Source organism: Mustela putorius, unplaced genomic scaffold (assembly GCF_011764305.1).
Source record: "Mustela putorius furo isolate JIRA1106 unplaced genomic scaffold, ASM1176430v1.1 tig00003858_pilon_pilon_pilon, whole genome shotgun sequence".
Taxonomy (NCBI): domain Eukaryota; kingdom Metazoa; phylum Chordata; class Mammalia; order Carnivora; family Mustelidae; genus Mustela; species Mustela putorius.
The window spans coordinates 42,934,472-42,961,147 of record NW_025422010.1 but is presented as its reverse complement, the minus strand read 5'-3'; the positions used below and the strand labels follow the sequence as shown (position 1 = coordinate 42,961,147).

Genomic DNA, 26,676 nt, shown 5'->3' with positions numbered 1-26,676 from the left:
CAGGTCAGGCTGCTGGAAGGTCAGAATTTGAATTGAGTCATCTGCCTCCCAATCCAGAGCCCTTTCTAACCTACATTGTGAGGCAAACCACTTTCGAAGCTTTTTTTTTTAGGTTTCAGAACTTTGAACTACATGACTTACAGTATCTTAAATCACTTGAAGAAAATAAGTAGTTCAAACAAAACCAAAAAACAAAAGCAAAAATAAAAACCTTAAGCTCTTGGGAATTCTCACTTGAAAATGAGTTATGGACTCAGAGCGAATGCCACGCCCGCGGTATGCTTTGAATAAATGGTTAGTGGTCCTGGTTCATATGGAAGGAGTCCTGAGGTTATGGATTCAGTTCTCAACTTTCAGTGTTTATAGCTACAGCCTGAGCAAGGCTGGGGGAGAGAGAAGTACCACTCTTTCCCTAAAGAGTGGTCTGCCTGTAGTTGGCTGGTTCAGGGTGTGTGTGTGTGTGTGTGTGTGTGTGTGTGTGTGTGTTTAAATTTACCATGTGACTAATCATAATGACATCTGGAAGCCCTGTTATGCATATAGGCACCTCTCCCTACACTGGAAACTGAGGCACAGTGCTCAGTTCCTGTGGGCCCCCAGCTTCCAGGGCCAATCAGGAACCAGTTGTGGCCTCTCTAGCTCTTTCTCCAAAGGACCAACTGCTGGTCTTGTTGCCGCCCAGGAAGCAGCCTTGCTCTGGACCCTGACTTGGGGAGAGACGCTGGAGACAGGTCATGGTGATATGGGGAAAACTGGGGTGGGAGAACTAGATCCTGACAAGGATTTAGAGCAACGACACAAAACAACAAATCATTTCATCGTAAATGCTGCAAATCAAATCCCAAGTCTGGGGCCAAGAGCCAGAGAAATTTATGTGCAGTAAAAAGGCAAAGGAGGTAATCCTTCAGGTTGAAGGTGCTTTCCCAACAACATGTGCTAAATGAGGTGTCCGCACTGTCAAGGAGAAGGGAGACTCTTCTACTGCTTAGCAGAGAAATTACGTTTCCTGTAAGAGAGTCATCCAAGCCACGCAGGTTACAATGGTAAAAAATATAAAAATCAGGTTCTATCTCTGGTAGTTCTTGTGTCTCCGTCCAGACCCCCAGTCTCCATCTTGTGACAGTCGTCTCTCTCTCTCCTCCCAGCCCAGCACACAGTGACCAGGACTCCCCTCCATGACTTCCCCATCTCTCAGGCCTTTTTCTCCCATGAAGACACATGGTTTTCCCTCCTCCCCCACCCACAGCAGGTTCTCCTCTCTTTTCTGACTCCAACTCATCTCTTCTTGATGTGTGCAACACCCAGCCCTCACCAGAGAATGTTCAGGAAATTTAATCTCTGACACCGCTATGAGCCTGGTGTGAGCCAACATCTTCATGGGACAATCTGCTTGGGGCTTCCTACCACCGGGAGACTCCTGGGGATGGAGTTTTAGGTGGCTTCCGGGCTTTTGTTATTTCAACTCTCACCAAAGTGGAATTTCTGGGGCAATGGGAGTGTGCATTTTAATGTTTGAGCACAATTGTCAAGCAGGCAGCGATATCCTCATTGAGGCTACTGATCAGCTTCAGAAAAGAAGGGGCTGATGGAGGGCTGCAGGTCAGTGCTGGGAAGGTGAACACCCCCGTTAGGTTGCTTCAACTGTTTTGTGTATGTTTCAAGTCACATGGCAAATATCAGAAAACTTGTTGGCACATCTGAAAGGATTGCAATGAATGAAGCCAGACCGAGTCAGAGGTGATCACAATATGACGTTCCTGCAACAGCTCAGCACCCTGTGTGGTCTGGACGAGCCCCCAGGCTGGCCCAAGGCGCTGATGCCCTGCCTGTGGACAGACCGCTTGACTGTGCCACCTACTCTCTCAGCCCGAAATGTGCCAGCAAATGGGGTCCCCCATTTCTTACCTCTCCATCAAAGCGAAGGACATTCTATTCATCAAAGCTTGTGTCCCCTGTCATACCCCAAATAAATGTTACCTTGTAATCATAGTTTGGCGGTCCAGTTGTGACCGTTCATGGCTATTAAGATCCACTGACCTCCAACCAAACAGATCTCCTGGCGGTAGCACGAAGCCTGGGGAGGTCCCAGTGGTGGGTCCCAGCAGTGGGTCCCAGGGATCCTGACAGGTTAGTAGATCACAGCACTGAGAATCTGAAGCAAGATACAGGCAGTTCCAGGCATCTGGGAAGAAGTGCTGCAAAAATTGGGTCGAAGGCGTGAGACCTGGGCTCACAGATGGGACCAGAGACCAGTGGGAAGACTATGGTGGGGTGGCCGAGGCTTTTCCCAGAAAAATCTGGGTATGCCACTGGGCATAGGACAGAGAGGAGGGCACCAGGACAAGAGGGTGGTTCAGGTCCTATAGCCAGACGTGACCATGTCTTTAAACATGGTTGCAAGGAGTAAAGCAGGATCCCAGTGACTGGAACTGGGGTTCAGGGCAAAGAAGCATCAAAACCCATGTGGGCAGTGGACTGACTTTGGGCTTAAAACTGGTTGCAGCCCAGGGAGGGGGAGCTTCCTTGTGGGTGGTACTGGAGGTGTGAGCAGTGGGGAGCCGGGGGCTGTACCATTACCGCCCGGACCACCTGTGGAACGAGCTTTAACACCAGCTGGAGCAGGAACGGCCAAACGCTTGAGGTAAAAGACAACTTTGTGAGAATTTTACAGCCTGATTTATGGAGTAACACATGTTGAAATAGAAGCTGACCATAAACTTTCGGTTAGAGCACAAAAATAAAATGCTAAATGATATGCCTCCCCACGATCCAAGACAGCGGATGCAAACATTATTGGGGCACCATTAGGTGGCTGCTAATAGATGGCCTGGAGGGGAGGAGCCTCCTTGGCGCATGCGCAGGTACAGTACCAACCACGCGCTGCCGGAGCAGGAGCTTGGCTCTCCCTGGGGTAGAGGGCTTGCCTGTCACTTTGTTACCTCGAGTGCCTAGGAAATGCCCAGCTCTTGTAAAAGAGTGTTGAGCAAATAGGTGAAGATAAGAAGGAAGACTTTGTTTTGCATAAACAATAGCAGCTCCAGCCCCATATTTTTCTTCTGGTGGGACAGAATTGTCACCGGACAAGGACATCCTGAGATGTCACCTATACTGAATTGAATCATGTGTCTCCAAAAAGACACGTTGAAGTCTAATCCCCAGTGCTTCAGAATGTAACCTTATTTGGAAATAGGTTCATTGCAAATGTAATGAGACAAGATGGGTCATACTGGATGGACTGGGTGAGCCCGTAATCCAGTATGACTGGTGTATAGAAAGGGGAGAGGACACAGAGAGACACAAATGCCCTGGGAGAATGCTGTGTGACGACGAAGGCAGAGAGTGGAGTGACACGGCTTTAAGCCAAGGGACCCCAAGCATTGCCGGCCACCACTGGAAGCTGGAAGAGGCAAGGAAGAGCTTTGCCTAGAGACGCGGGGAGGAGTATGGCCTTCAGACACCTTGGTTTTGGGCTGCCAGCCTCCTGAACCATGGTATATGAATTTCTGTGGTCTTAAGCCACCCAGTTTGTGTTTCTTTGTTGTGGCAGCCCCAGAGAATTAATATATCACCCAAGCCCCTACTTCCTGCTGGAAAGAATTATGCTTGTGATGATGACAGCCTTAAGAATTAGAGAACCAAATTGCTTATGTTCTCACAAGGGGAGGGAAAAATACATAGATAAGTAAGGAAAAGATAGACTATGCTAGACAGTGATAATGGCATGGGGAAAACAGAGGGGACTAGGAACACGGAACTACAGGAAGAGATGTGACTTCCAGTGAGTTAGGCAGGGAAAGCCACAGGGAGAAAAGCCCTGAGGAGGTGAGGGGGAGGACATCTCGGAGCCAAGGTAAAGGCCCCCTGGGGACTGGCCTGGGGGTGTGTGAGGGACCCGAGATGCCAGTGGAGTGGAGTACGTGCAGGGAGTGGAGCTGAAGCCACTGCAAGGACTTTGGCTGAAGGAGACAGAGGACCTCAGACGTTCATCCACGGGAGCATCTAGGGAATGGGAAAAAGACATCCTAGACAGTGAAATGTTTGTGGAGTTAGGAAGCATGGGTATGGGGTGGGGGGCTGGGGCCGGAGCTGAAGAATGGGGGCCACACCAGTGAGCACTCAGGCTCCGGGGAGAATGGATGGTTATGACTGGGCAGGAACAAGAAAACAATGTAAGACTTAGAAGAAAGGTGCTAAGATAAAACCATTATATCTGATGACTTTGCCCATGTGTTTTCTCTTTAGGGGTGTTAGTGTTTGAATGACAGATGCCTACAAGTATACATGGCCACTGAAAAAGAATGAATCAATTTCCCAAAACAGATCAGAGCCATAGGCCAAAGTATCTCTTTTTTTTTAAAAGATTTTATTTATTCATTTGACAGAGATCACAAGTAGGCAGAGACGCAGGCAGAGAGAGAGAGGGAAGCAGGCTCCCTGATGAGCAGAGAGCCTGATGCGGGGCTCGATCCCAGGACCCTGAGATCATGACCTGAGCCTAAAGCAGAGGCTTAACCTACTGAGCCACCTAGGTACCCCCAAAATATCTCTTAATAAGCTCAGAGGCAGTGGTAAGCGGGTGTTTTCTGACAGGCTGGAGAGTTTCAAGGTAGCTAATCTGAATTAGGCCAAGTTTGAATATGCAAGGAATTTTCTGCACTCTGACTTTTCTACTCTCTGTAACTAGCTCTTGTGAAATCGGAAAAATTAGGGCTAGCTAGCAGCTTCCTTCAACTCTAGTACTCTATCTGGGTTTGTGTCTGCTGGTCTTGCCTTAGGACCCCCTTACCCCCTCCGCAGCCACAGAGCAGAGCTTGGCAATGAACTATACCAGAAGCAATTTCACCGCGTGCCTGCTCGTGGTGTCTAGACCCGCACATGGGCTTCAGTCTCTAGGAAGAGGCTCAACGCAGCTAAACTAACATTTATTGAGCATCTCCTCAGATCTGGAAGTTCCCTAATGAACAAGAACAGACAAGAGAGACAAGGGCTCTGATTCTCTGGAGCTTAGAGTGGTTGGAAGAAGGGCTAGACAGGAAATAACAGGAACATGAATAAGGGATTTCAGAGTGTGATGTGACAGAATGGAGAGAGAAATGAGAGTGAAATCATAAGCAGGGGGATGAAGGAAATCCCTCTGATTAGGTGCTATTTGAGGTTAGGAAACTGAGAAGCAGGTTCATGACCAGAACTAGTGGAAGCGAGTGAGGCACTAGCCTTGGGTGCAAAACTTTAGGGGGTACCAAAAACTAAGTAATCAAGATAAAAAATATGGGTAAAAAATAAAAATTCACACCCAACATCTGAGGAACAAAACATCCAGAATTTAAATAAAAGCAGGATCTGGCAAGAGCTGTGATGGGTCATATCAGACACTTAGGCCAACGGAAAAAAATGTGTGTCCCTGTTTATATATTTTAGTGTGTTTCTTTAGGTTAACTTTGCCCAGAAATTGATTTTGGAAATGTTACTGATGATAGCATTTGCTTCATTAAAGCAAATACATAAAATGGTCCTACATTCTGTTTGGAGGATTGGATTGTAAAGGGTTCATTCAGCAAACATGGGGAGTTAAAATCCTTTGCATTCCAAAGAAAGAATTGGTTCTTGATCACCTTCTCGGAGTTACCCTGTAAGTCTTTGGGATCCTCCCTAGGAGTGTCTTTCCCTGCCTTGGGCTTAGGGCCACACCAGAGAGTTTATACTGTCAATGTGATTTGTGTTGATGGCCTTTTTTTAGTCACCTGGGACCCACCGTGCTCTGCCAGTTTCACTTTGGGGGTGGAAGGAGCAGGACTGGGTAATTAGGGTTGGTCAGTGGGGACTCACGTCTGGATGACTGACCTCCAATAAAAACCCGGGAGGCTTGGGTGGGCTTCGCTATTGCCAAACAGGGACAGGGAATGTCATGTTGTCACACATCCTTGCTGAGAGAAGTAGGAACTGCCCTTTTGAGTGTACTGGTGAGGACAACCGGAAGCTTGTGCTAGCCTTCTCCTGGACATCACCCTACGCACCTCTTTCCTTTGCTGATTTTACTTTGTATCCTTACACTGTAATACACCCAAACCATGAACAATATAACAGCTCCACTGAGTCCTTGTGAGTCCTTCCGGGGAAGAACCAAACCTGAAGGTGGTCTTGGGAGAGCCCTCATCCCAGCATAAGTAAGAGATTTAAACATAAAATGATGTGAGTTTTAATACATGTACTTTATGATTTTTCAATCCTTACCCACTCCTTTCATGTTCTGGGGGAAAAAATAACCTTTAAAAAATATATGAGAGGACACCTGTGTGGCTCAGTCAGTTAAGCATCTGCCTATGGCTCCGGTCATGAACCCAGGGTCCTGAGATCGAGTCCCACATTGGGCTCCCTGCTCAGTGAAGAGCCTGCTTCTCTCCTGCTGGTGCTCTCTTTCTCTGTCAAATAAATAAAAAAAATATATATATTTATATGCATATGTACATATATATACACGAGAGCATGCATATAGGGGCTGCATTTGTGCTGTGGTTTCAAACTCTTCATGACTCAGCAGTGGTACTTTACATCCATATGGCTAAGATTTGGGGAAGAACATGTGTGGCAGGTGGAAATCAAGGCTTTTGTTTCAGGCAGGTAAGTCGGAGATATCTTAAGACATGCGTGTGGAAAATTAAAGAAGGAGCTGCACGCTCGAGCTGAGTCCCCACAGCACGTTTGTATTTATTTCGAAATGTCTAGTCTCTTTCAGGGTTCTTGAAACATAGTGGGTGTTTATTTATTTTTTTTTAAAGAGTTATTTATCTGTCAGAGAGAGAGAACAAGTGCACGCCTATAAGCAGAGGGGTGCAGAAGCAGGGGGAGTGGCAGGCAGAGGGAGAAGTAGGCTCCCTGCTGAGCAAAGAGCCTGATGCTGGGACTTGATCCCAGGACCCTGGGATCATGACCTGAGCTGAAGGCAGTTGCTTAACCCACTGAGCTGCCCAGCCACCCTGGAATGTAAATTCCTAATAGGAGGTTACCCGGCCACCCCTAGAATTAAAGCTCAAACTAACTGTACACTGAAGTATTCCAAAGTGTATTATAAATATCATCAATCTCTGGTACCAAATAGAATAGGAACATATCCATGTGGTGCCAGAAGGCTTCCTGGAGGAGGTGGGACACAGGGGTAGTTCTAACGCAAGGTTCTTGACCTTGGCTCCGCTCTAGAATTACCTGGGGCGTGTTTAAAGACCACACCCCAAAACAGGTGAATTGGGGCTTCTGAGTGGAGACACAGAGGTCAGGCTTTGTGAAGCAATTCCCAGGTCACTTGTATGTGTCACCAAGACAGAGAATCACGGCCTTAAAGGATGGTTGGGATTTGGAAACAGCATTTTCCAGGCAGTGTGTATTAATTGACTAGACTGTATAATTAACAGAAGCCCTGAAATCCAGCCTCTAGCTCTGAAGGGCCCTTATTTTATCTCAGGATGTGAGAAAAGTCTCATCTGGAATCAGGGAGAAACTTGGGTCCCACAACAAGAGGTCTGTTTGATGGTTCAGATTTGATTTCTTAATGGGTGACATGGACAGAAGGGTGTGCTTTTTGAGCAAGGCAAGTGGGGGAGAGATTGTGAGTGAATTTCTCTGTCCCTCAGGAAGGGCTTGTGGGCCTCCACTTCTTAGTTCTTCCCAGAAACGTCCAGGCCAAGAGCCGCTGGGCCGCCAACCAGTTCTGTGGCCCTGGACAGGTCCCACCTCCTCTCTGAGCGTCAGTGCTCCCACTTGTCACGTGAGAAGGTTGGACGCTGATCTCCTTGAGGCCCTTCCAGTTATGACTTTCAAAGATCAGGGAATTATGGAACACGGAAAATGAGAGAAAAAGCAAAAATAAATATGGCTGCTGAGAAAGGTGTCCAGAAGAGGGCGCAAGATCCTGGGGATAGAATTAGCTGGGGTCCTGGCCATTCTCTGCAAAGGGATCCTGCCTCTGGTTCCCTGAGAGCAGCCTTCCGTCAAGGGCAGTGATCAGAGGGTGGGGGTGGGGTGCAGGTACCTGGGCCGGGGGAGTCAGAGTCACTTTTGCAGGATGTGTAGATTGTGGCATGGAGGCTCTTACCTTGCATTTTCTTTGCAAGGTAAAGTTTATTTTTTTAGCTCCCTTTGTGAAGCAGTTTATTTTTTTAGCTCCCTTTTCTCCAAGCTCCAGTAGCTATGCCGGTCCTTTCTGGGGGTCATTACAGTTATTTATAGAATAACTGTCCTATAGAATAATGGGTCCTGCGAACAGTTTGTGAGCAGAGATTTTGGGGGTTCTGGGTAAGTGTAAATTCCACTTTTTCCTCTGGCTCTTCCCCCAAGAAAAGAATCTAACCCTTTTGCTGCAGTCAGGGTGCCTCGTAGGAAGCAAAACCCTTCATTCCATTTGGGATTAAAGCCAAGCTTTAAATGAAACCCCCACTGAAGAGAACAAAGGATTTATAGTCTTACCGGTTGCAAAGAACGGATACCAAACTTTCCCAGGAGCCAGCTTTGAGATGGGGCTTTCCTTCCCATGAGGTTCTCAATATAACATTTGCAACAACACATCTAGACTCTCCTTGGCCTCAGGAGCGAGGTAGATGGAGGACAGCCACCAGAGCCTACGCCCTGCCGCCCGGGGCTGGTACAGTCCAGCCTCGCACCTGCACCCGGTCACAGAACCTACAGCAACCTTGACAGTCATAATCCAGCCTCTGCTTGAATTTCTCCCAGGACAGCACACTCACTTCCTCATGAGAGGCCAGTTTCTCTCTTAAGCAGTTTTCCTGCTTAGAATGTACTTGATCTTTGTGGTTGTCCTCTAACTTCCTCCCTGTGGTCTGAGTCTGGCCTCCCTGAGGCAGGACCAGCCTAATCGGTCTTTCGCATGACAGATTTTCAAGTATTTGAAAACAGTTATGCCGTCCCATAACTGTGCCCAGCCCCCCACATTCCTCAGGGCCCTCCCTGCATCCTTTCTCTCCTCCACCTCCCTCTACCAGCATCTTCAACCACTCCTCACCACCCGGCGGTGCAGGAATCCAGGTTGGGTTCGGTGTCAGGGCCTCCTCCATATAGAGGGTAACAGAATTCACTGCTGAAGACCTCACCGGCTGAGCGCTAACTTAGAATGGGGAAAAGGGCGCCTGGGTGGCTCAGCCATTAGACGTCTTGGGGCATCCGGCTCCCTGCTCGGTGGGGAGTCTGCTTCTCCCTCTCACACTTCCCCAGCTTGTGCTCCTGCTCTTGCTGTCTCTCTTTGTCAAACAAATAAAGTCTTTTAAAAAAAAACAAAAACAAAAACAGAATAGGGGAAAAATAAATCTGCATTGCCCTCAGAAAAGACTCAGAGATGTCCCTGAAGAAACCACAAAGCTGAAAGCATTCCACAGCACCAAGGCTGTTAATGCCATTTTTAAAATTAATTAATTAATTAATTTTAATTTGAGAGAGAGAGAGAGAGGGAAAGCATGAGCAGAGGCAGCAGCAGAGGGGGAGGGAGAAGCCGACACCCCACTTAGCAGGGAACCTGATTGGGGGCTCCATCCTAGGACACTGGGATCATGACCTGAGTGGGTGGAAGGCAGACGCTTAATCGCTTAATCAACTGAGTCACCCAGGTGACTCCTATCACCATCACCATCATCATCATCATCATCATTAAGTAAGCTCGAAGCCCAGGCACGTGGGGCTTGAACTCACCACTCGGAAAGCAGGAGTCCCGTGCTCTATGGATTGAGCCCGCCAGGTGCCCCCGTTAATGCCATTTTAAATCCTAAATTCCTAATAAAGTCTTAATTTGGTAGTTTGTGCAAGAGGCTGCCCTTTGCTCTAATGGGCTTTCTTGCTTTCAGGCTCTCCAAAGGGATTTTGAAAAACCATGTTATGTCTCCCCACATTTTAGTTTAATAACTAAAATTTTCATAAGTTTTGATAGTTGCAACAGATGCAATTTTTGGCGTGTTGTACATATTGTCAGCTTAAAATAAAGCTCAAACTCTTTTAAATGGATTCAATGGGTTCTCACTGCCACAGCAATTTGATACCCTCTGTTGCTCGTTAAGAGAACACGCAAATGAGTTCTTTAAACATTCGTTTTTTTTCTTCAGTTTGAAGTTCCATTCCATTTTCTCTACAGAATTTTAGTCCATTTTTATGCTAGAAACTCTTTAAACCACCACCCTACAATACTTACGTATAACAAAAGTATGTACATAGACTAACAAAATTTAAACCATTTCTAGTGGTCTAGTATTAACATTATCCTGAACAAAAGATGTTTTTATGCAACTTCAAAATCTATTCTGATTTTCATTCTAGACATAGATGCTATATTTGTTTACATACATTAGTAGATGGGAAAGGAAGTTCTAATAGAACAATGTCCCTCCATTCTTTGAATTCCTTCAGAGTTGCCAAAAACCGCATAGTGATTCATCAGAAGATTATTTTTAATAATCTGTCAGCTGACAGGGGTGTCTGGGTGGCTCAGTGGGTTACGTGTCTGACTCTTGATCTTGGCTCTGGTCATGATCTCAGCGTCCTAGGACCAAGCTCCCTTGAGTTAGTGCTCAGCAGAATCTGCTTCTCTCTCCCTCTCCCTCTGCTCCTCACTACCCCCTCACCCCTATCACATGCACAAATCTTTTAAAGACAATAATCTGCTGGCTGACAGCGGGTTTGGGTCCTCCTTCAATTTTGTTGCTAAAAGAATTGGAATCTACCTGTCCTGCACAGGGTACATGGCCCCTTCAGGAGAGTCACTCCCATTATCAAGACCAAAGTTTCTGTCTTTCTGTTTGGTTTTCTGGAGGCCCTTGCTCCCCAAACAAAGCATCTTTCTTCTGAGCAGTAAGGAGGGAGATCTGATAACGAGACACACACACCCTCCCCTTTACTGCCGTCCTGTCGGCAAATCAGTGTTGAGATTTGCCAGGGTGAATGGAGATTGAGGATCTGGACACCGACTCCCTTAAAACAGATTATGGACTAGAACTCCTTGAAATGTCTTGGCATACACTGGTGGACCCCCCACCCCAGTAAGAAGATGGCTGCCTTGTTGGTGGAACATTCGGGAAAGCAATCCGCCACGAAGGGGATGAGAGGAAATTGTGGGGATGAAGTTCCTACCAGTAAGCCAATCACAGTACACTTTCTGTATGTGATTTTATTAGTCATCTTTTGGTACATCACAAAACACTCCAAAGATCAGGGGTTTCAAACCACACTTATTTATTATCCTACAGTTTCTGCAGGTCCCTAGACTTTATTATGTTTCTTTAACTGAGACACAGCGCTTCTGAATCCTCTGTTTGAGGGTGTTTCATGTGGCTACAATCAAAATGTCAGCTGGGGCTCTGGTCTTCAAGTCCCGTCTGGAGGCTCAACTAGCAAGGAATCCACTTCCACTCTCACTCATTCACCTATTGGGAGAATTCAGTTTGAACTGACCCTACGCCAGCTGGGGTACTTATTAAACATGCAGATTCGTGGACCACACATGGACCAACAGAATTAGCACCACCTGGTACCCCATCGGCCGGGTACACATTAACGGTAAAGAACCCCCAGCGCAAAAACAAGGGCTTAGAGTGAGACAGAGTGTAGTTGAAGGCCTGCTCTAGAATGTTCCCTGCACCAGCCTCACCTTTCTCATCTGTGAAATAGATTCATTATTTAAACTTCCTTTATAGGGCTGTACTGAGGCTCAGACAAGATCCCAGAAGGAAAGCAGTTGGCAAGTTTCCTGGCACAAAGTGAGTTTTAAAAAATCTGTATTATTATTCAAAGAGGGAAAGACCATATCTGATTGTGAGATTAGAAATTCACAAAGCCCTGGCCAAGAGTAGGATTCTCCTCAGGGAGGTAATTTGGTTCAGTCAGCATGCACTGAGCTTTTAGTCTGTGCCAGGTATGATGGAAGCTAGAAGGCTGGAGGCAGGGAGGGGATGGGGAGGAAGGATGGAAACAAATGAGTTTCCGGTTAATGCTGGGTCCTGGTGGGACTGCGAGTGTTGTCTACCAGGCAGATGGAAAGGTGGGTCTATAGTAACGTTAGAATTAGATTTGAGCGTTAACAATGCAGTGAGAGGCAAAATGGGGACTGTGGATGCGAAGAGATTTAGGAAATGGGCCACAGTTTTATTGAAGAACCAGCAAACAGAGTTAGAAAAGGCAATCATGGGGCACCTGGGTGGCTCAGTGGGTTAAAGCCTCTGCCTGCGGCTCAGGTGGTGATCTTAGGGTCCTGGGATCGAGCCCCACGTCAGGCTCTCTCCTCAGTGGGGAGCCTTCTTCCTCCCTCTCTCTGCCTGCCTCTCTGCCTGCTTGTGATCTTTCTCTATCAAATAAATAAATAAAATCTTAAAGAAGAAAGAAAGAAAATGACACCACGAGGGTATGTTTAGAGAGGCTGGGAAAACAAGAGGAGAAAAATGAGAGGTGCTAAGAAGAAGATGGTTGAGCCTGAGTGGGGAGAGTCATTTACTACCCCATGCTTCAGAGGAAGAAAACAATTTCAGTAGGATGCAGGGTGAGCCGTCACTTAGGAAGGGACTAAAGCAGCAATTCTTAACCTTGGCTGTCATTAGAATGACCTGGGAGCTCTTAAAAATCCTTTTACCCAGGCAGCACCCCAGACAAGTTAAATCAGAATTTCTGGGAGTGGACATCAGGCATTTGTTTTTATAAAGGTGTAGAAAATGTTGAGAACCTGTGAATTATGGGGAGGGGGGACTGTGTTTAAGTGGAGCCAACTGGTACAAGCTACTACCTGAAGTTTAGCAGGAAAGGAGAATAGAGAAAGAGTTGCTGGTACAGACCAGACCCCTGATGGAGAATGGTGGTGAAGCCAATGTCCAAAGCAGACATGGGGACTAAGCTGTAGCAAGGGGGTTTCTTTATCCAAAAGGGGAGAATCCCTTAGGTGTGAAAACAGGGTGCTGGCTCCACTCCCAGCCTTTCAGATACAGCAAGTCTGAAGCCTGACAATCTGTAGCTCTAAACTTCCCAGGTGATGCTGAGAGCCCTGGGTTGCACTTGGAGAACTACTGGAAAACAGGAAAGGAAACCAGGCAGACAGATTTTTGAGTGAGAGATAAGTGGTGGAGCCATTTCCTTTCTATTCCAGCCGGTGATGTGAAGAGCTCCATTTCAGATCCAAGGAGAGCTCTCCAAGCTTTGTGATCTTAGGGTCCTGGGATCACTTGGTCACTGCATTTGTTAACCTCGGAAGTACCATCTTTTAGAATTATGGAGGAGCTTAAAGATTCAGACACTAGGGTCCCACTGTTCACCAATCAGAATTCCTGAGGGTAGGGTTCCTTCCTTGGATCTGGTAAAGCTCCCTAGGCCATTCTCATTGAGGAGGCACAGTTGGGAAAGGCTGGGCAGGTGAATTAAATGGAGGTCCTGGATTCCACGTGGGAAGGTCTTAAATGCAGAGAGTTTAAGAAGCCCCTTCCAGCGTCTGAGGTTCCAGAACTATTTCGGCAGCGGGGATGGACACACACTGCAGTTGAGAACTACCCTCAGAGGCTGTTCCACATTTAGGGACAAATGCCACCTTCAGATAAACTCAAGGTCCTTTTCTTCTACAGTATTTGCTCTCCGTCCGCCACCTCCTGCCAACTACCTTCCTTTGGGCTGAAGTTTACTTTTCCACTACAGGTAGAAAGAGGACAGAAGCTACTGCAGGCAGCCAAATGCTATTAGCGGGGAGGGGGGGCGGGGGGGACGGGACAAAAATGAGGTAGCAAGTGGCAGAAAAATGGAGAGTGCGCATGTAAGAGAGAAGAACATGCAAGACTTTCCGCAAAAGCTAACTATAATCCTCTAGTGGGGGTGACGGCGGTTAGGAGCCTAATTGGAAGTCGTGGGTGAAACAGGCAAAACAAGTAGAGAAGCTACGAATGCACTTCTTTAGCAAGGACTTTGGGCCAGGGAGCTCAGTTTGACGGAGACCGTCGTTGGTCTAGCTAAGTCCCCTTTTATAACCTCCCATGACAACTGAATTTTAATGAGAATGTTGAACGCAGCCACGTGAAGTTCGGGGGAAATGATGGGAGGTTTCAGGCATAGACTTCCATTCCTCTATTTCCTCTCTCCCTCCGCCTCGCCGTCTGTTGCTTCTCCGTCTTGTTTCCACTCTCCCTGCCCGGCTTCTCCCGAGGGCACGGGGAGCGTGGCGCGGCAGGTGCAGCACCCGCGCGCACCTGTGCCGGCGTGCCCTTGGCGGCCAGCAGGGGGCGGCCCGCGCCAGCTCCGCGCCCGGCCCCGCCCCCGGCCCCGTGGACCCCGCTGCAGCGGGGGCGCGGGAGGGCGCGTCCAGCCTGGCCCCCGCAGGGCTCAAAGGCGGCGGCCGCACGGCACCCGCTGCCAACTCCGCGGCCCTCCCTCCCCGCCTTTGGCCCTCCCCCTCGGGCGCCCGCACCTCCTCCCATACCTGAGCGGGGAGCGGCGCCGCGCCGCCTCCTCCCCCGCCCGCCACTCCTGCCCGGCCGCAGCTGCGCCGCCACCGCGGGAGTAAAGGTCGCGCCGGCCGAGGGCGAGCCGGCCGCGGCGCCTCCAGGAAGCCGGCGGGACAGGTTCAGGGGCGAGCGGTGAGACACCAGGAAACTCTCGGCCGGCCCGGGAAGATGGCGCCAGGAGGGCCGGCGGTGGACTGAGAGCCCGCGGGCGGAGAGGAGTCGGGACCCGCCGCGCGGCGGGGCACGGGCGAGGGCCGCACGCCAGGCGCGGTGCCCCGGCGCGGGCCGGCCCGCGGGGTCATGTCGGTCGGCGAGCTCTACAGCCAGGTGAGTGCGGGCCGCGCGCCGCGGTCCCGGCGGCCCAGGTGAGGGCGAGGGCGGCGCGCTGCCGGCCGCCGCGGCCCTCGGGGGCGCCCTCTTCTGCGGTCCCTGGAGGCGGGCGGGGGCCCGGGAGCCGCCTGGTAGCCTCCCCCTGCTAGCTCCCCGGCGCCCAGAACTTCGGGAGGCAGAGAAAGTTTGGCTGCTCCCGGAGCGTCCTGCGCGGACCGGCCGCGACTCCCGGCGGCCCGGTGGCGTCCGCTCGGCAGCTCTGCCTCCGGCCAGGGCTTGTCGCCCCCTCACCGACGCCCTGCTGTCGCTTTCCTCGCCTGGTTCTGCGGAGTTTTCCGGTCCGTTGTGGGGGCGGGGATGGTTGCTGCCAGTGTGGGGCCCGGGGCGTGGGGGACAGCCCCGCTGCCGCCCCCTCTCCTGCCCGTGGACCCCGCTCCAGCCGCTCTGCAAAGCAGCTCGCAAGGGCGTTCCTCTAAGGCTTCCTTTAGCTCCAGCGCACCAGTGGGGGAAGCCCGCACTTAGGGGATGTTAGCACTCTCGGGATGGAGAGAAGGGGACCCAACCTGCTGTAAGGGGCTGATGGCTAGGGTGGGCAAGGGGAGATAAGCAACGGGGGAAGTGAGATGCTCGAAGGATCTGCAGAGACCCCAGGGAAGCGCGTTCTTAATTTGCGGGGAGGGGGGGCTGGAAGCGGCCCCTCTGCGTGGGTACCAGGAAGGCTTCAGTTACCGATGGGAAGGGGATCGGAGGAACGCTGACCTGGGGGTGGAGTTTGGATTTCCGGGATGTTGTCAAGGTCAGCAGGGATGTGCGGGGCTCGGCCCCCACGGTCGGGAACAGGTGCGGCTGGGTGGAGACGCCCTGCTTCCGCGGCAGTTGTTTAAAGTTCGGGACCAGCCGCCGCCTCCCCGAGCGTCTACGGCCGCTCAGCCGCCGCCGCGCCCCGCTCGGGTTTCAGCTTGGCAGGAGACCGCGACGGGCCCGGGCCTGTAAGCATGTGCCCCTCCCCCCTTCAGTAAGTTTTAGAGGCTTGCACGCTCCGTCTTTTCCGGGGCTGTGACCCGTTTGACAGTGGCTCGTGCGTCCGTGTACGTGCACGGGTGGGTGTGCGCGCGTGGGGCCCGGGGAAGGGTGCGCGCGCGTGGGTGTGCGATTTGCAGGAGACCTGCCCCGGCCAACAGGTCTAGGCGGGGAGGAAGAGCTACTTCCGCGTCCTCACCTGGCTCTTGCTCTCCGCTGTCCCGTGCGTGGGCGAGCTCTGCGGCGGGGTGGGCTGGCTGCATCGTTGGACGGATTTTCTAATTTCTCCTGGGAAGAGAGCGAGCCGAGCTGGGAGGACACTCCAGAGGTGGCTGTAGAGGGTGGGGTCACCGCAGTCTCGAACACCTCCTCCACCCACACTAGGGCTCCCGGCCCGGGTTGCGCGTGGGTGACAGCTTCGGGAAAGGGGGAAGGCTGGGGGAGAGCGGTTCGGTGAAAATCTCTGGCGTGCCTGGCTTTGAAAAGTGCCCCACGCTTTACCCCTGTGCGTCTTGGGAGGAGCCCTCAAAGCCTTGGCTTTCAGTTTTTCCGCGAAGCGGGTTGTCAGGCACTTGGACTAGAGCTGGAACCCCGGGGGGTGGAGACGCCTGAACTGGAATGTAAAGACTTGAAGTTCTGTTAACACTCAGAAGTGCACGGAGACACTACTCGACTGCCAAATAAAACGAGTGCCTCAATGGCCCATGCCTGCCATGTATCACAAAGTCCTTCATCAGGTCACTGTGGTTACTATGTGAATGAAGCTAATGGATAACTGAATAAACCTGTAATTTTGAAGCCCTGATCTTAAAACAAGATTGGATTGCTTTTCCTGGACCACACTTCCAGGGGAAAACACTCGATTTTTCTCCTTAGAAACGAGTATATTATGTGTTATAAGTGAGTGAATTGCATGTTAATTATTAGAAATGGACCGTAGTGGCAGTTCGGTCCAAAGTTTGAAAGTAATTTTCTGGGTTTGTGGTAAGGACAAAACTATCCTAAGAAAAGGGTCTTGAGGGAACACCCAGGTCACTTAAATTGGCTTCATGGATATTGAGGGTTTGATACAACTCAGGGTTTCAGAATGCCTTTGCAGGGCTGAGGGACTTGACCTGATGGTGTTAGGGGGGTTTCTAGTTCTTAATCACTTTTAGGTAGATGAATCTGAAATTTGAGACTTTCTGTGGCTCACCAAGTAGCTTCCAGATTGAATTTTGAGCAGTTGTTGTTGGAGTTAGACTTAAGCTTTATTATGAGAAGCTGGTACATTGTTACCATTATTACCCTACTTGCTAGGCTGGATTCTCAGTATGCATATGAATCACAAATTACTTAGAGAAACCGTGCCTGCTACTCGGATTCATTTTCTTGGGGAGATGATTTGTTCATTTCAGTGTGTTAAAACAGTTCATGTTCTCCCTTTTAACTTGCTAGACTAGTTTAATGTGATGAATGCTGGATACAGGCATGCACTGTAATGTATTATGCATGATGGAAATAATTATCCATTATGTCAACAGCATTTATAAGTGGGTTGGAAATATTAAAGCCCTTTAGGACTATACCTGTTGCTTTAGTGACCTAGTTGGAAGATATTATTGGAAGGAGAACTGTAAGTACATAAATTAATCTGAAAGTGCAGTTTCAGGTAAAAACATATATTATTCTATTTCTACTTATTCTAGAAGAATTGTTTTTTTTTTCTCCTCCTCTGCCACATTACTGTTTTCTAGCAGCTGTACTCCAACTGGATGCTCTCATGCTATGTGGAAAAAAAAATTTTTTTTTGAGTTTTTAGTCCTTGATGATGGTCACTTCCCAGCTTCCCATCAACAAGGGAATGTCTGTTTTCAGAAGACCCAACACCTCATCTTTGAGAAATTGCTCTCTAGTGAGACTTTTCTTGGAGGGAAGAGAATTAGAGTCCATGCCAGGCACTTTAAGGGTCATGTCAAGGTGCCACAGCCTCTTCTACTCTTAACAGGAACCTGGAGCTGACAAGCAGCGGTCGTGTCCCAAAGTGCATGTATGTGGCGATTAGTCCTGCTTTTCCTGTGGGTTGGAGGTATGGGCTAACTTGATTCGCACAGGTCCCAGGAAGAGACCTGAGCATGCGTAAGCATTAGAAATACAATTTGTGATAACTGCAGAAAATAGTCTGACTTTAAGTTTTTCCTCAGAATAACCCTCCTTATAAATACTGTTTTTTCAGAGGAGTCTTTCAGGAGGCTGTTTGGATTTTAGCCAGCAGAGTGACAGAAGTCGCAGACTGAAACAAGTACCTTCAAACAATTTTCTGGTTGATTTCCCCCCCCCCCCCCCCCCCCCCCCCCCCCCCCGTAATTGATAAATGGTGTCCTAGTCGGGATTGTTTGCTGCTGATTTACTGGTGGAGCCCCCCCCCCCCGCCCACCCGTGTGTGTTAATGGAGGCTTTGTCCTCTGCTTTCCTTATGCATCGGGTATGCAGGTGTCTCCTGGGTGTCTGTCTGGAAAGCAGCAGGAGCCGCCTGCCTCTTGTCCCCACGTGCCACCCTTGGAAGCATTAAGGATTCACTCCTACTTTTGGTTCCCAAGGGATATTTCAGAAAATTGGTGCCGGTAGAGCCGTAAGTGGTAGCAGATGCTGGCAGTGCTCCTGTGGGCCCTTGACTCTTCTCTGGTGCTTGTTCACTCCCGATGGCACCTGTTTCTGTCCAGGGTTCTTGCAGCCTGAGCACACACCCCTGCCCCCGGGACAGTCCTTTAACTAAAGGGAGTATAACTCCTTTAGTTATAAAGTACCTTCCACACTCTTCAGCCTTGGGAACCGGACTGCCCTAGGGTGAGGCCCCTGCTCTTTCCAGAGCTGTGCAAGTTGAGCCCAAGTTTCACTTCTTGGATTTTGCTGGATATCCCACCCCTGCTTGCCGCCTTCTCCCCTGTCCCACTCCCCCGGTCTTGGGAGCACCACCCAACAGGTCACTTAAACAGGAATCTTCATCTTGGGATCTGATTCTGGGAACTATGGTGGCTTGGCCGAGGGGATGTTGAGAAACTGAAGGGCTCTGGCTTCCTTGTGGTCCTTTGAAGCTAGGTTAGCCACACAGAGGCCATTAGTGTGCCCCCATCCCTCCCTTCTTGTCCCCAGTTCCGGGCATGTTCTCTGCCTCTTACAGGTGTGCACTGAGTGAGCGTGCCCCGCCCCCACCCCCTTGTCAGTAGTTCTTGTCCCATCCTTCCACCCCCTTCCCCCAGGCCGAGCACACCTAGAGAACAGACAACACCGCAAACCTTTTTTGGAGCCTCCGGTGTGTTTAGCATTGTGCCTTGTACTGAAGAGATGCTTACGAGCTTGTCCCCGCATCCACCCCCCCAAATCCTCCTGCCCAAATTCCTCCTGGAACTTTCTTATAGCTCTTTGCTGACCCCATGTCTCCCCACTCGGGCCTCTTGGGAAAGCTTGCATTCTGGCTGCTAGTTTCTTCCAGTTTCCTTCTGGTTAATGTGCTTTGAATAGTTCAGTTGACTGCAAGGTACCCACCCCCGGGGAGAGGCTTCTTGACCACTCCAGGTCTGGTCAGAGTCTCTCCATATACCGTTGTACTTACATTGTTCAGAGAGATGGCATCCACTTGCTGGTTGGAGGGCCGAGGCACCTCTAAATAAAAAATACATTTTCTATGACCTGGCAGATTTTTGTTATTCCTAAATATTTTGTGTTGTAATGGTCAGCTATAAGGTATACGGCTAAAAACCTTTAAGTCCGAATACAGCCTTCCCTGAGTGATAGTGTATTTCACTATACATAGTTTCCAAGGTAGACTTGTATTAGTTGAAATAGTTGGCCCATCATACATTTCAGTAGGCTCCCCAGAAACAGCATTAAAAAGCAGTTCATTTAAGAGTGGAACGTCTGTTCAGATGGGCTTGTCTGCACAAACATATTTTGCATTGTCACTGGGCAGTAGAACCTGAAGTGCACGGAGTTAACAATACAGCCGTACCCGTGTGTCCTTAACGATACAACATTACTCTTGTGTCACCGGAGGAGCCCAGATACTTAATTGCGGGTGTTTTGTGGAAGCAGGAGTTGGGTGTGCTGTGGTGGGGGGTGGTGGGGGGGTGACAAGGGGTGGGGAAGGACTTCCTTTAGCAGTGGTGGGCTGTGACTGGGCCTTGAATGAATAGGATTTAAATAGACATGGAGGATGCAAGGGGAAGGGCATTATCAGGAGGCGATGGGAGAGGGCTGGGAAGCATGGAGGGGGGGAGGGATGAGCGAGACTGAACTGGGGATGGCAGCCGTAGTAATAGCTTAGCTCTTGCTCTTGGATCATGAAATTTTAGACTTCTGGAACAGTTGCAAAAAACAAAACAAAACATGGAGTTGTGTGTTATTCCAAATACCCCCAGTGTTCATGCCATCTGTAAGCATGGCCCAGTTGTTGAAATGGGGAAATTAAGCTTCATGTGGAACTAACTGGTCTGTGAACCTTACTGACGCTAATCAGTGTTTCCACTAATGACCTTTCTCTGGGTCAGGGTTCCTTCTAGGATTCCACATTGTTTAGCATCTTTGCACCTTTGATTTCCAGTTAGGGGCTGTTTCTCCGTTTCTTCTCTTTTATAACATTGGCAATATGAGTATGGGTCCATTATCTTGTAGACACGTCTTCAGTTTGGATAACCCTGGTGTATTCTGCTTACATGGCATTTATGAATTTTGGCTAAGAAAACATCAGGAGAAATCAATTGCTCTTAGGGCACCATATCAAGAGATCAGTGCTATCATCGTGTCCCATTTCTGATGGTATGCCTTCGATCCTTTGGTTAAAGTGATGTCTGTTTCCTTTTATTGAGGGGTATTTACATACCAAGATATGGGGTGCTAAGTATCATTTTTAAAGATTTATTCACGAGAGACAGCTGCAGAGGGAGATGTGGGGATCAGTCCCAGGATCCTGGGATCCTGACATGACCCAAAGACATGCTTGACTGAGCCACCCAGGAGCCCACTTTCACTGTTTTTTGTTGTTGTTGTTTTGTTTTTTAGCCACTTAGGGATTATTGAGCCTAAAATTCAACAAGGGCAGGAGTCATCAAATACAACCTTGAAGTTTCCAGCTTGAGGGTGGACAGAAAAGTTGGACTAGGGCAAGGAATACTCAGTACTTTTTTCTTTTTTTTAACCTGTTCAGTTTGGGGTGATACTTTCCACTTATATAAACTGATGTTTGAGGATATATGAGCTTAAAGGAGAAATGTTAGGATCTGGGGGTTCTTGCAAATAAAAATTATGGGTAGGATTTTCTCTAAAGAATGCCAGTCTTAGAACATGATTTTAATAAAGATCAGATCATGACCTTGGTGTGGGCAGTCCTGGCCTCTGGTCATGATCTTGGTAAGGACTGTCCTGGGTATATGGTTAAATGCTCTGCTCTGACGCTTTGGAATAAGTGGATTGATTTTTTTTTTAATTTTTAATTTTTTTTTTTCATCTGAAACTGGGACGGTACCTGCGTCTTAAGAGCCTGGAGGATCACGTGCTTTAACCTGTGAAGTGTCTTGTGCACTGCACGAGCTTAACTGGTGATCTGCTTTTCTCCCCCTGGAGTCATCGTGCTGTGTGGTGGGTGGCCTTGGAGGTTCCACTCTCCCACTGCCCGCCTGGGGAATGGGCAAGAGCAGTTTGAAGGAAGTTTTCAATTAAAGCTGTGCTTTCTGGCCTTTCATGGGAGTTCTTAAGGGAAATCTAAACACTTTTCACAATGCTTTTTTTTTTTTTTTTGTTAATACAAATGATTATTGAAACCATTCCTACAATGTGGGAAGGGCAAAGGCTCTAATCTCATTCCCAGAAACTGCTGCTGTTAATCACTTACGTATAGCTTCCAGACCTGTGTTGTTCAATAGGGTGTTCCTAAGCACTTAGTGGAGAGGAGCTGGAGGTGTTAAAGACAAAACCAAACAAAAACAAGGACAAAAAACCCCCCTAAAAACCCAACTCAGATTTTAAAGATTTTGTACAAAAGATGAATGTAAAATACCTCCTGCTATTCTTGATTAAATGTCGAAATACTTTGGATATATTGGGCTAAAGTGTTTGATTCACCTATTTTTAACATGGCTACTAAAAAAATTTAAGACTCCGTATGTAGTTTGTTAGGCAGCACTGCTTTATTGATGCATGGTTCAATATACACTTAGATTTTATGTATTCGAGAGGGAGACCAAGCACGCAAACAGAGGGAGGGGGAGGGAGAAGCAGTCACCCCCACTGAGCAAGGAGCCTGATGTGGGTCTGGATCCTAGGACCTGGAGATTATGAGCTGAAGGCAGATACCTAACCATCTGAACCACCTGGGTGCCCCAGTATAATATACTTAAAAATGGGATCATGCCATAGATACTATTCCAGATCTTAAGCTACTGTGCCCCCCCTAACTCTGGCGTATAAAGGTAATTTTTACCATTTAATGGCCATATAAAATGGCATATTATGGATTTACCATAATGCTAACTATTCCAATTTTTTTTAAGATTTCATTTTATTTGACAGATCGAGATCACAAGTAGGCAGAGAGGCAGGCAGGCAGAGAGAGAGAGAGAGGAGGAAGCAGGCTCCCTGCTGAGCAGAGAGTCCGATGTGGGGCTCAATCCCAGGACCCTGGGATCATGACCCGAGCCGAAGGCAGAGGCCTTAACCCACTGAGCCACCCAGGTGCCCATAACTATTCCAATTTTGATGAACATTGAATTGCTATAATTTAGTGTGTGTGGAAAATGTTGTAGAACATTCTTGGAACCTCTTTCCAGTTATTCACTTAGGATATATTCCTAAGGGTAGGATTGTTGACATGTATGTTTAGCTGTCCTCAATACGACCAGTAGCCTCCAAAAAACTTTCTTCACCTTTCCCTGGCACCGGCCGTTTTTGCTCCTCTTAAACTTACACTACCAGGTTCATTTTTGACTTAAAGTTGGTTTCCCTTGTAGGATTGAGCATCTCTTCATATGTTTAATGTGTTCATTTGTAGGTTTCCTTCTATTACCTGTATCCGGGCAGACACTTAATGGACTGAGCCACCCAGGTGCCCAATAGCTAACTCTTTTAATGGAAGCACGATTAACAAGATAGAGGGTGTGGAAGGCAGGAACCCTTCTGCACTATTGGTGCAGCCACTATGGAAAACCTATGGAGGTCCCTCAAAAAATACCATATGATCCAGTAATCCCAATACTGCGTATTTACCCAAAGAAATGAAAACCCTGATTCAGGGAGCTAAGATAGCTGTCATTCACGGAGTCTTTTTTGAGCCAGGTTATTTCTAAGTGCTGTGTATTAATTCACTTAATAGTAACTCCTTCCCATTACAACTGGAGGAGCTCGGCTTATGGACTGGCCAGAAGATGTACTTCTCTTACCAAGGAAGTAGGACCTCCAGGTGTCTGGTCAGGGGCTGGCTTCTGCCTTCCACGAAGATTTGTTCCATTGATGGTAGAACATCTGTACAGAAGAGTCTGGTACATGGAGGTTGCTTTCTACCTAGTGCTGCCCTGTCCCCCAGCAGCAGAGGATCCTCCCGGAGGACAAAGGAGGAAGGAAGGATGGTCTGAATACAGAAAGGTGGGCAGATGGTCAGACCCTAGAGTTCCTTTCTTTAGGAACTTAGTGCTTTTCATCCTTCTGCCGCCACAACCCTCAACCCCACGGGCATCCTGGTGCCTTGTCACACTGTCCCAAATGCAGGCAAAATGGTCTTTGGCTTTCCTTAGCTTTCCATGGCCCCCAAAACAGTTCACCTCTTGAAGATCCAAACATAGAAGATGTAAGACACTCAAGCAGTGTCAACCTGGGGGACTGGAAATGTAACCATTTTGACTCCTTTTCAGACGCTTTGCCTGGCTCTGTCCCGCATTCCCCCAATAGCACAGCAAGAACATCATCTTTCTTGCCACACTTGGTATCTAGTGAGCCTCTTGTTCTAAGAACGAGTGGAGAGCAGGCACGGTCCTCTGGGAAGCCCTTTTCCATCTGCTCATTTAGTCCGGGGTCTCTTACACAAGGTTTCTCTTCGGCATCTGAGGAGGGCACCTTCCAGAGGGATAGCCAGGACTGTAACTGTAGGGGCTTCACCGGGACTTTGTCCAAGCGGTTCAGCAGCCCCATGCAAGCAGGCGCATTGTAGGTGGGACAGGAGGGAGGTCCTCACGTTGTCTGGATTCTGGAGGGGGTGAGTGCTGGTGCTGTCTTGCTGATTTGCTGTGGGAATGATGAAGGCTCTAAATCTGAGGTCCAAGTTAATAGCTCATAATGCTCCTCTTAACGTTTATTCACTGGCTCATAAGTTCCTGCCCTCGTTTGAGTGACTCTGATACTGACGTGGACCCTGGAGGCTTTTCTCTCCTTGGCTGAAGTTTGGGGAAGGAATGAAGAGGCTCATCAGGGAAAGTTAATGATTTTTCCCAGAGAGCTTTTGCTAAAATGTGTGGTGGTGTGAAATCCTAAGTGAACAAAAACATCGGATGCTTTCTGCGTGGAATTCAAACACTTCCCTTCCAGTGTTCTCTGCACCAAATTCCGCTCCCCCGGCTTAGAGACCAGCCTCTATAGGTAAAGCTACTGGGCAGAATTCCAGTTCCATTTGTATTCTGACCTCGGAACTGGTCATTTTGGGGGAAGATGACAAGGTAAAGATCCTTGAACTGGTAAAATGTACTATATTCGGCTACTTATTTGTGTGCCCTGGTCATTCACTGGGGACTCTAGTTCTCTCTTGATAACTGGCCACTGGGGCCTAGTACAGTCTTGCCGATGACAGGCTGCATGCTTATATTATTATCTCCAGTTTAGGTGCCACTAGTCGTGTTGAGTGCTTTAGAGAATGCAGACAGAATGCTACCACCAGCTAGGAGTTTCTGATTGGCAAAATGGACCATGTTATTGGAGGACGTATGTATATAATGAAACTGAGTGGGGCGGGGGGGACCAGAATAGTGGTGACCTGGGGGATGGTGGGGCTGTCAGCAGACTGCTAGATCGCATGGTGAGTTCACAGGTTTTTGTTACTCTGCTTCACCAGTGACCTATCCAACTGTTTCTGCTGAAAATGGGATGTTTTCAAAGTCCTTTTATGAACCTCTGACATAGCCTGGATGTCTTACGCGTGTGTAGTTGATGGTTGAGTGTGCATATCTGCACGGTTCCTCTCATTCAAGGTGTGGGTTGGATCTTCTCCCATCCCTTCGTTCCCAAGTCACAGTTCTTGCATACTGTGGCAATTCCGTGAATGGTGTTGGATCGGTTTAACGCCTCTTACACTGCCCTCCTGTTTCCAGATCATGGCACTTCGAGGAAAGGCCTTTTTTCCACTAAGGAGCCAGCTTTACTGTAACGTTTTCTCCTGTCATTTTGGCTTTTGGCTTTGGGTACCCAGTGGAAGGCCCATCTGTTTCTTCTGGCACTTGCCTCAACCTATGAATGTGGAGCCCCTGTCAGGAGATAATTAAACGTTGTTTTTCTTATTACTGTGCCTGAAGGCTCAGCACAAGGTGTGAATGTGGAATAACAGCAAAGTAATGTTTGTGGACATGGAAAGCTCCTATAACTGCCTTAGTTTTGAGTAGCCTAACCTATCATGATGTCCTATATCATAGCCTATAATATCCTAACAATTATGATCAGATTTTTTTTTTTTTTTTTTGCCTTTCCTAAGGTTGTCACTTACATTAAAAGCCTAATCTCCTGTTTATTCCCAATTCAACTTGATTAACTGTCTCAGGCAGATGCCCGTGAGTCCTTACGGGGATTGGGGACAAATCCTGATCTCCATCCTTCGTGTGAGCTCAGACAAAGCCAGTGGCTTGCAGGAGAGACTTGCTAAGTCAGGAAAGAAAAATCCAACTGAGTTGGTTTCTGGAGTCTTCCCTCACACAGGTGGTCCTCCGTCTTCATCTAAAGATTGATCCCTTTGGATTGATCACTAAGCCAGCAAGTGTTCAGGGTATCTTCTACCTGCCGGGATATAGTCACAGCCCATCCCTGCAAAAGTGTCTTTTGACCTTGGGTTCTCCCAGTCTAGTGGTTCATTTCTTGTATGAATAGGCTTGAAGATATTAGTATGTTAAAAAAAAAAAAGATAAATTGCTTTGTCTCATCACATTTAATCATTTTCGATTTGCCTATACTGGCTAATGAGGGCTAATGTTTGCTTATAAAATGAGGAAAATGAGTGTTTCCTCAGCCAGGAACGAGTTTCTTTGCTGTCGAGCTGCTTGTTCCTTTGTCGTTTTGTGTGTGTATACATGTGTGTGACTGTGTCACATACAAACTGCACACCAGAGTGAGGAGAATGCCTTTACGATGTGATAGGACCTGGCTGCAGGTCACAGTTGATCTAGGCAAACGAGTGCTTTTTGCTGCTGGGTGTGGTCTCTCTGCTGAGGCACCAGGAAGCTGGAGCTCCTCAACGCCTCTCCTGAAACTGACTTCAGATCTGATGTGTTCGTTTCCCCTTGTATGGTGGCAATCTCCTGACGCCTGGGAGGTAGGCCTTTCTGGTTATATCCAGGAGTTCCTCAAAGAACTGGTTTGGTTGAGTAAGGTAGGTGTTCTCTGAGCTGCATTTCTGTTACAGACTAAGTGACTTGAAGGTACTGATGTCTGTTTTATGTGGCTGCCTCCTGCTGTCATCCTCCAGGGTTAGTGTTGGCCTTGGAATGATCTCAGTGGGTCGGCAGAGAGCTTCCATGGCTGTCAATGAAAGACTCCTTTGAATGGAGCCATTCCATTCTGCATCTGGTCTGTCTGGTTAAAACTTTAAAGGATCAGGGTGTGCCTGGGTGGCTCAGTGGGTTAAAGCCTCTGCTTTCAGCTCAGGTCATGA

The 26,676-nt window shown here is 48.4% G+C and overlaps 1 protein-coding gene across 1 annotated transcript in view; it reads left to right on the top strand.

Moving 5' to 3' along the window:
• Positions 1–14,277: 14,277 nt before the first annotated feature.
• MYO5B (myosin VB) overlaps positions 14,278–26,676 on the top strand; it is a 340,465-nt gene continuing 328,066 nt past the window's right edge. The window contains exon 1 of the mRNA XM_045065614.1: positions 14,278–14,783. Within this exon, the coding sequence (XP_044921549.1) occupies positions 14,757–14,783 (27 nt within the window). The 5' untranslated portion in view covers positions 14,278–14,756. The remainder of the gene's footprint in view (positions 14,784–26,676) is intronic.